This window comes from Pyxicephalus adspersus, unplaced genomic scaffold (assembly GCF_032062135.1).
Source record: "Pyxicephalus adspersus unplaced genomic scaffold, UCB_Pads_2.0 Sca697, whole genome shotgun sequence".
Classification (NCBI taxonomy): Eukaryota; Metazoa; Chordata; class Amphibia; order Anura; family Pyxicephalidae; genus Pyxicephalus; species Pyxicephalus adspersus.
Genome location: NW_027317704.1, coordinates 1 through 9,979, shown reverse-complemented (window position 1 = coordinate 9,979; position 9,979 = coordinate 1). Strand labels below are relative to the sequence as shown.

At 41.3% G+C, this 9,979-nt stretch overlaps 1 protein-coding gene across 1 annotated transcript; it reads left to right on the top strand.

The window, feature by feature from the left end:
• Positions 1-1,427: 1,427 nt before the first annotated feature.
• On the top strand, positions 1,428-9,623 carry LOC140321096 (transmembrane channel-like protein 6). The gene is made up of 5 exons (XM_072397972.1): positions 1,428-1,582; positions 6,020-6,196; positions 7,699-7,777; positions 8,767-8,862; positions 9,458-9,623. The coding sequence occupies exons 1-5, from the start codon at positions 1,458-1,460 to the stop codon at positions 9,476-9,478; spliced, it is 498 nt and encodes a 165-aa protein (XP_072254073.1). The 5' UTR covers positions 1,428-1,457; the 3' UTR covers positions 9,479-9,623.
• Positions 9,624-9,979: the final 356 nt, after the last annotated feature.

The window sequence follows — 9,979 nt, the reverse complement described above, 5'->3', positions numbered from 1 at the left end:
ATTTATATAGCGCCAACATATTACGCAGCGCTGTACATTAAATAGGGATTGCAAATGACAGACTAATACAGACAGTGACACAGGAGGAGAGGACCGTGCCGCGAAGAGCTTACAATCTAGTAGGTGGGGGAATTTACATACAATAGGATGGGAGATATGTAGTGCCGGGAAGTAGTGATGGTTTCAAAAGACAGAAGAAGATGGGTTGGCAAGTTTGAAAAAATGGGTTTTGATTGCTATTTTAAATGAGCAGAAAGTAGGAGCAAGCCGAATAGGACGAGGAAGACCATTCCAGAGACTGGGGGCAGCTCTAGGGAAGTCTTGTATCTGTGCGTGTGATGAGGTTGTGAGTGAGGAACTAAAATACTAAATAAAAATAGGTTTGGAAGAAAAAAACTGATATTAGAATCGTAATGATAGGTAGGTGTGTTGAATAGTGAGGGAAATGTTTTTACCAATATGAAGGATAAAGGAAGAGATCCATCCATACGTCACGTAATGTAGGAGCCGAGTTTGCCTGGTGTGTTAGGACTGCGCATGTGCCATTGGAATTCCTGGCATCAGATCGGAGCACAACCCAAGTCTCCTCCTTGTCAGGGCTCTGTTTATCTCACTGTGTGTGTGCAGGCAATGGTCTACAGATTTATATAGCGCCAACATATTACGCAGCGCTATACATTAAATAGGGGTTGTAAATGACAGACAGTGATACAGGAGGAGAGGACCCTGTCCCAAAGAACTTACAATCTAGTTGGTGTATGACTTGATTGTATGATTCTGGATTTGCCTTGTAGTTCTTGTACTGCCTAACCTGTGGGCCCCTGGCCCGCTGCTAGCCTGTCCCCAGACGCCATTCTTTGTGCATTAACCCCTAGCGGTAATCCCGAGTGTGTCACACTCGGGGTAGCTTTAAACTAAAAAAAACAACCCACTTACCTTGTTCTGTTGTCCCACGGCATCCTGCTGGTCCCTGCAAGTCCTTTTTCCTCGGTCTTCAGCCACATAATGCAGCGACGATCTCCGGGTTTTCCCAGTGATGTCGGTGCCGGCGGGCAGATTGGCGGGAAATTCAAAATATTTTGTATTGGGTTCAATAGAAAGAAAAATTCATATAATATATTATAATATATCTCTAAATATATATATATATATGTAATTATACATGCTACTGTACATATACATTACATGCTTGCTATAGGTGAAGACTGCGGCATTTAGACATGCTAAAGAAACTGAAGTTGCCAGACTGCATTTCCCTGTGTCTGTTGCATCAAATATAGTTTTGTTGCAATGACATTTCATTGATTTTGTTGCGCACTCAGTTTTCTAAATATTACTGCTGCAGTCCATCAAATTCCAAGTCCAAGTATGGATTTGGATTGTATATCCTTGGAACTGGTGTATGCCCAAATTGTTCTTCAGTAAGATCTAATTTTTTATTCTTGCAGGCCAGTCTGATGCGAAACTGCCGATCCCCTAGCAAGCCATGGCGTGCCTCTCATATGAGCACGGTGTTCCTGACGCTGCTCTGCTTCCCGTCTTTTCTCGGCGCATCGGTGTTCCTCTCTTATACAGTGTGGTCGTAAGTAGAATATGATATACAGTATTTGTATATATTCTAGAATATTGCCATCAGTCCCTGCTGCTGAAGAGCAAACTGTGGATACATCTGAGCCCTTTGCATTGTGCTTGTAATGTTACAATTACTGTCTGTAGCTACCGTATTTTTCGCCGTATAAGACGCTCCGGAATATAAGACGCACCCAATTTTAAAGGAGGAAAATCTAGAAAAAAAGATTCTACTTCCCACCACTACATATCTCCCATCCTATTGTGTGTGAAATTCCCCCACCTACTAGATTGTAAGCTCTTTGGGGCAGGGTCCTCTCATCCTGTATCACTGTCTGTATTGGTCTGTCATTTGCAACCCCTATTTAATGTACAGCGCTGCATAATATGTTGGCGCCATAAAAATCCTGTTTATTATTAATAATAATAATAACAACAATAATAATAATAGCTGGTCATGTGACTTTTGCTGTGTCAGCTGACCTGTCCACAATCAACACATGGAGTTCAATACTGCTCTACATGATTGGAAAATTTGCTGATCCATCCCATATTTTACTATATTAAAATAAACACTGCAAAAATGAATTCCAATACCCCACACATTAAAATCTATTTTTGGTGTGCATGGCCGTACACAAGAGTTTACGTATGCGCATGTATCTTAGATCCATATTTTTATTTCTCTATTAGGCTGGGTCTGCACAGACGCTTTCCCCAGCGTTTATCCGGAGACTTTAAAAGCCCATGTTAAAAAAAATCTCATGCATTGCAAAGGGCTAAGGTACACCAGGGCATTGTTTTTTGAGGCACGTTTTTTAGCGGTATAGAGCACACTCCTTGCAAAGTTTAAAAAATTAAAACCACGGAAAACGCCGGACAACTCAACAATGGGCGCGTTTTCCAGCGTTTATAAACACTTAAAAACGTCAATGAAAGCTCCTATCGAATTCAATAGGGGCCTTGATAAATGTTCTTAACAGAACTTTGGAATCTGGAAGCCCCTTTTAATAAGGGGACTTCCAGATCTCTGCCACCCTACCCTGGGGAATGAGTACAGGGGTACATAAAACCCCTAACATTCCCTGAAGGGGTTAAAACATATGTAAAAAAATAGGACAAGACTTTAATGGTAAAGGATTTTATTAGATGCGTGTGTTTGAGTAACTGTATTGAACTTTTTTTTTTTACAGGTGATCCCGAATCAGGTCCTCAGGGTTTCCCTTGTCTCAGCCAATCAACGGACGCTCTCCTGATTGCTTCCGCAGCCCTAGCGGAGCTGTGCTATGTGTTCTGCACTCAAGAGGGAGCAATCCATCCTATTGTGTGTTAATTCCCCCACCTTCTAGATTGTAAGCTCTTCGGGGCAGGGTCCTCTCCTCCTCCTGTGACACTATCCATATTCCTCTGTCATTTGCAACCCTATTTTAATGTACAGCGCTGCGTAATATGTTGGCGCTATATAAATCCCGTTTATTAATAATAATAATAATAATAATAATAATCAGGAGAGCGTCCGTTGATTGGCTGAGACAAGGGTAACCCTGATGACCTGATGTGGGATGAATGGGGAGACTTGTCCTCATTTGTGCCTGGGGATCCCACGCTGTCAGGAGTCTCAGGGCGCGTGTCATGAATGCAGCCGTGGGAATCATCCTTTCACTATGGGATAACCTGTAAAAAGAAAAACGTTTAACACAGGTAACACAAATCACACACACTTTTCAGGGAATGAGTAAAGTGTTTTATGTACCCCTGTACCCATTCCCTGAAAGGGTTAAAATTAAACCTCTTATAAACGCTTATGCAAATCGCGGTAAGACGGGTCATAGGCGATCATAAGAGGTTTCTTTTAGCGTTTTAAACACAAGCTTTAAAACTTGAAAGAGATATCAGCGGTCCATTGGACTCCCTGTGATGATTGTGGACAGGCCAAATCTGGCCCTCAACATTCTATTTTTTGGCCCCCAAAGGAATCCTAAATATGAACTGCAGCTAGCAGTTCTTATGCCTTTTTTTCTATTATAAACGTGTTCCAGATTGAATGTGAAGCAAAACCTCTTTGTTTCCATATGCAAAGGTTTTATATCTAATGAGAAGGAAACATTTCCTCAATTTTTTCAATAAATTTCTCCTGAGCGAGGAGAAGCGAGCGAGGAGAAGCCGACACGCATACCCCAGCGATCCCATAAGCAGGCTGGATCAGCCTGCTTACCGGATCGCGAGGGCACGTGTGCCGGCTTCTCCTCGCTCAGAGGAGGAGGAGACAGCTGCACTTCAGCTTTACAAAGTGCATACAGCAAGGGTAGGCAGTCTCCTGCCTTTAGCCCAGGTACGGCCTAGTCAGTAGTCCATTCCAGCCTAACGCACCCCCCCCCGGCCTAATCCAGGCTGGCAGGGGTCTAGTCGATCCGGCCTAATTCCGGCTGGCAGGGGTCTGCGACGTGCGGCTCTGGAGCCGCATGCTTTTGAGCCTCCTTGTTTTGCCTCCCTTCCCTATTTACTACGGCCGGCATTAACACTTCCACCGCCAGGGTAAGGGGACATTCCCTCTCCTCCGTATGCATTGCGCAGGAGAGGGATTTCTTCTCAGGGGCTTTCCCAGTGGGGGGGCGGAACCATCAGCGAGCGAGAGAGAGTCCGGCCTATTGTGCCTTCTTGACCTCCTAAAATGGCCTAGTAGCCAATAAAGTTTGCTGACCCCTGGCATACAGTTTATTTATCTAAACCCCCTTTTTCGGGCTCAGTGCAGCCAGGTACAGAAAAACACTTGATCATGATTAAAATCCAGTGTTCTTGAAACTTCTTGTGTGCTGCAATGATAATATTTTATTTATCAGCTTTTACACCTATCTTTTGTGAACTATACAACACCTACAATACCTTTGCAATAAAGATGAGAAAGTGTTTGTAGTCCAAATCAAGAGAGCAGCCTAGGGTGACAACGCTGCTCCTCCATAGATAGCAGTACATTAATTGAAAGTTGTCATCTTGGGGCTGCCAGGTGAAAATAAAGGGGGAGCGAATGCAGCCACCATATCAATGGACTGGTAAGCTGCAATCAATAACATTTCTCTTTGAGCAACTAGTGTTGTGAATTTGTTTTTATCTGGAAATTCGGCCAGTAACATCACTTCTCGACGCTGACTGACAACACTAACCCATTGATTCACAATTACCAGCAGCGTTGTCAGCTTGCCGTGTAAACTCCTGCAGCTGCCTATGCTGATTGTAAACCAAAAACACGTCTTTGGTGTATGTAGACTGTATATCTTGGCCACTTGCAGGGCTGTGTACTAAGAGTTGGGTGCCCAGGAACCAATTAAATGAATGAAGAGGCCAATCTACCAAGTGGGGATTTGGAAGGCTTATTCTTCTTCTTATTCATTGATTTCCATTCTGGTTGCTGTGGAGCTCCCTTAGCACATCGCCATTTTATTCCTGCAGATCACCTATTCCTTGACCCGCTTTGCCATCTACGAGACTGTGAGAGACCGCCTGTCCCAGGACAGCAAGGCCCCCCTCCCATTCTACCAGAAGGTGCTGCTGGGAGCATTTGGCGGTAAGAACGATATCAAAAACTGCAAACTACAAGTCCTGCAATTTAGATTCTCTGGTATAGTTTTCAATGCCCGGCACAAATGTCATGTCATGTATTTCTAAAGGCAGCTAGCTTAGCCGAATCTGTCTGTATTGGGTGGAGCGACAGCCAATCAGATTATTCTGCAGTGCATGGTGTTATTAAAAGACACGTGGACAGGTGGTTTGGGTCCTGCTGTCCCATAGAAATGGTGGATAAGATGCAAAAATTTCAATTTACATGCAATTTGCGCTGACTTGAATCAATCTCTATATTTTCAGTTTGGCTCCGTTTGAAGTCAGTGCAATTTTCATATAAGTTTAACTTTCTGCATCTTATTCACCATTTTTGCTCCCCTGAAGGAGAGGTCTGGTTGGTCAAGTGATCCCAAGATTGGGAAAGCGGTGGAGAAGCTCTGATGCACCAGTCACCTTTTGGCTGCTATAGAATTTAAAACTTTGTAACTCCTTGAACTGGTGATTCCAGGGATCTGACACAAGTGTGCATTGCAAATATTTTTATCGGTTGGATCATTTGTTATCCAGCTGCTGTCCAAAATCCAGAACCGGCTTAAGGACTGAAAGCTAAGATGATCTCCGATGTATAGAACATAAGATTAGGAAATTCATTATCTGTGCTAATCCCTGATAATCCCGGAAATAAATGAGATTTATAAAATGGTGGATGACACAGCTAAGATTACACCTGCGGAAATGAAAGTCTTAAAGTGAACCAGAAGGCCATAATTGACGCGGAAACATTTTGGTGGCACGCCAGTGTAGTGCAGGAATACAGCGATTATTATACATTTCCCTCTCCTCCATCCTTCGGTGGTGCAGATTCTTCACCTGCTCCATTTTTGGATTACAGGGTAACGCCTTCAAAATCCTGCGGCCCCTTCCGATCGCTCAACACAATGTACGAAGCCGGCAAACTTTACGTCAGGCAGTTGGAAGTGACAAACCCTCGCCTGAGCTGGATCAGCTGGATCCATCACTACCTCTGGGAAAATACATTGTTCATATATGTGGCATCTTCAGTCCTGCTGTGAGTCCACCGAGGGTATTGGTTGATGTACAAATGTTCAATAGAAACAAAGAATAGAGTTAAAGGGTCAAATAGTTTTGGTGAGGAGGGCTGGGAAAGATGGACAGGGGCATTTTTTACCATCAAAGGTTATGTGTTCTTCCAAGAAGGATGACCCAAGAGGAAGGACAGAAATGGAGCTGACTTCTAGTTGCCTAGCCTGAAGTTTAAATGGCAAATGTGAAAGAAGGAGGAAAAAAAAGGCAGGATTATTTTATAAAAACACTAAATTTTATTAGTTTAAAACAGGGGTCCTCAAACTACGGCCCGTGGGACGAATACGGCCCGCTGAGGTTCTCCATCTGGCCCTGCTTCTCCTGCTTGAGTTCTGGCTGCCTGCCATCTGCACTCCAGGGAACCCGGTCAGGTGACACCACTGTTGCCGGGGTAACGCTGGAGCTGTCGGGCTGAAGCCATCAGGCAGAGAAGGTATGAGCAGAGCAGAGACTCACTGCTGCCTTCATTCCCTGCTCACTGCAGCACAAATGTACAGGATCAATGTACATTTGTAAATAGTATAAACATACTATGCACATTGATCATGTACACATGTGCTGCAGTGTGATCCAGCCGATGTATGAAGGCAGCAGTGAGTGACAGGTAGCAGACACTGACAAAGTTTTTTTAGCAGCCCTTTTTTAATTAATAAAAAGTGTGGGGTAGTGTTGGGTGTAGGGTAGGGTGTATAAAAAGAAGCAAATTAATGAAATGCTTAAGATTATTCATTTGCATGGAAAATGCAAGATAAATTTGAATTTTCAATACACACAGTGAAAATTCAAATTTATCTGTGCATTTTCCATGCAAAGGAATAATCTCAAGCAATTTTAAAGCCAAAGTAAACGCCACTTTTTTTTTTTTAATGATCGGCAAGTGTGCTGTGCATATAGTATTGTTCTTTCGTGTTTTTTATTCAATAAATACGTTTTGTGCAGTGTGCATAAGAATCTTCACCTGTTTTTTTTCAAACTATAGTACGGCCCCCCGACAGTCTGAGGGACTGTGAACCGGCCCCCTGTTTAAAAAGTTTGAGGACCCCTGGTTTAAAATATATTTTAAACTTAACATAGTTCTCCTACATTAACCCTAGGCTAACATAGATACACTAGTCTAATAATCATGAAGTAGTAATATTGTATTACATTAGGGTATGTTTGCAGTAATTTATGCATTTCCTACCCCACACGTTTCGCCCCATAGGGCTTCCTCAGGGGTTTTGGGAGACTTCGTGATATTGCTGAGACTTTTTACCACCTAGGGAGCATCTGATGTAAGATTATTACCTGGAGGTACCCTGATTATAAAAACCAGTATCAGTTTAGACGTATTAATCAGTAAAACTCCTTTTGCAATATCAGGGCGCAAGACCTGAAACTAATTGCTGCCAGTTACAGAGAGCTGTTAGACATTGCGTAGTCTGAAGAATGATGCATTGTAATTGTAATATTTTGTCTTCTTCCCAGAGTCATAATTTACTTCCACATCCAGATTGTAAATGGACAAAGAAAAGTCATTAACTTGCTGAAGGAACAAATCGCCAACGTAAGTCTATTGATTACAATTATTATTATTATTAAACAGGATTTATATAGCGCCAACATATTAAGCAGCGCTGTACATTAAATAGGGACAATGTTCTTCTTTTGGTGAATATGTTCTATTCCATTACATTGGAGGATGAGCTGCTTTGTGCCAAGGAACAGCGTCACCAATGCTCATTCTGATTGCCAGCAGTTATGCACAAAGCATCTGGGATGTATTAAGACCCAAAAATAGACAAAAATGGCGATAGGCCGGCCTTTGGTTGCACATGCAATGCCTTGCACAGAAGCAAACATGGCTGCTGCTAACAATGGTATTTAAAACATCATTTCCATCATTTATATTAGGACTTAGGCTAGGTACACACTACCAATAATTATCATTTGAAAACAAATGATCAACGATTATTCACAAATATTTTGAGTATTCACGAATATTTTTAAGTAAGATCGTCGCCCTATCAGATCCGCCATTTCCAGCCAGATTCGTCGTTCGTCTGCATCGTTGACCGGTCGTTTTTTGTTAACAATTATCAAACGATCTTTTGTGTATCGTTCGTTTCCAACGACAATTATTGCACGTGTGCACGCAGCCTTATAGTGGTGAGAAAACCAAAGGGAAATTTGGCATTAGGACCGTTTAGGTTATACTTAAACCCTTTCTAGTTTAATCCACAGATCATTTTAAATGCAAAGCTAACGTTAAATGTACATTTAAAGATAAATATTAAAATAAAGTAGAGGGTATCTAAACCCGAGAACAAAAATACAATTTTTTTGCAATCTGAAGCACTTGTATAGGGACCATAGTTTTAAATATGGTGAAAAACCAATTAGCCTACTGGTATATTTCCATATGTAAGGAAACCAGAATGCCCCAAGAAAACCCCTGCAAACACCAGAACATGCAGACAATTTTTGTTTCTATCTTCCTGGAGGTTAAATTTATTCAAGGTCTTTAAGTACTTTTATTCTTTTTTTTTTTCATAGGAAGGTGAAGATAAATGCTTCCTGATTGATAGACTCCATTCAGTATATAATAAGAGAAGCAGAATTCAGCGAGGTCAGAAATCAATACAAGCCAGGGTGAGTGTACCATTGTAGTCCACATGCCGATATACACTTTGTCTTTTTACACTGAAGGAATGCGGCGAGTTACCAGGTGTCTGTTCTTGTTTTATCATCAGCCAGCCCTGGCTGCAAGTATTTACCCAAGGGGGGAATATATTATTATTGCAATGGTGGCAACTCATCTTGATGGACACCGGGTCTTGGCTGTTAATGTTTGGATGTAAAATATGAAAGCCTTTATTTAGACCCCCATTTTACCCCTGAGGAACCCTTTAAATATAATATGTCATACTTTTATAGCAAAGCAAATTTCCAAATCTACTTGTATAACACTATATAACTTTATACGGAACAATCAGTTGCCCCAACCATCCAGACCACAGATCTGCATTTTATTTAGCAGCTGGCTTTTGGGCTTCGCCAATATATTGTCTTTTACCTGCGGGAACCCCTAAAGATATAAATCACTTATCCCTAAAAAAGTCACTAACATTTCCTTTTTAAGAGTACAGTATATTTTACCCAGTATGGATTTCACATTTTTAAAATATTTTTGTGATATCGAGAGCCCAGAATTCATACTGATGATGGTTTATATTTCCTTCCACAGATAGCTATGGGAAAGGAATGACGGGCGTGCAGAATTGTGAAACTGGTGGACCCGCGATGCCAATTTTGTTATGGCACATGTATTATGCACCCAAATCCTGGAGCAATTCACTTTTAAAACCAACTTTTTATATTAATCTATTTATAGTAAAGAATGATTTTATTTACCGGTCTGATTGTTTTTTATGTCTAATGTTAATGGAATTTCCTCCTAAAAGAGAATGAATTTTTAGACATGTAAAAAAGATCAACTTTATAATACGAGCTCTGTCTATTAACCACCTGGCTGTTACACTGATGTCTAGATTTCTGTACCAAAAGTGGTACACTGTTTTTCATGAATTTTTTTTTTTTAAATTGTAGACCTGTAACTTACATATAAGTAACAACCTATTATGAGTCCAACCTCACATACCTATAGACAAAACCACATAAATATATTTTGTAATATTTTGTATTGGATTGGATACAGGACTTTGTATTGAATCCAATACAAAATATTTGAATTTCCCGCTATGACCCC

What these genes read in the sequence shown, in the direction of transcription:
- LOC140321096 (XM_072397972.1), top strand. Translation starts at nt 1,458, where the DNA reads ATGCGAAACTGCCGATCCCCTAGCAAGCCATGGCGTGCCTCTCATATG. An exon ending in CTCTCTTATACAGTGTGGTC is followed by an intron (nt 1,583 to 6,019) that starts GTAAGTAGAATA and finishes TTTGGATTACAG; the next exon opens with GGTAACGCCTTCAAAATCCT. An exon ending in AGAAATCAATACAAGCCAGG is followed by an intron (nt 8,863 to 9,457) that starts GTGAGTGTACCA and finishes TTCCTTCCACAG; the next exon opens with ATAGCTATGGGAAAGGAATG.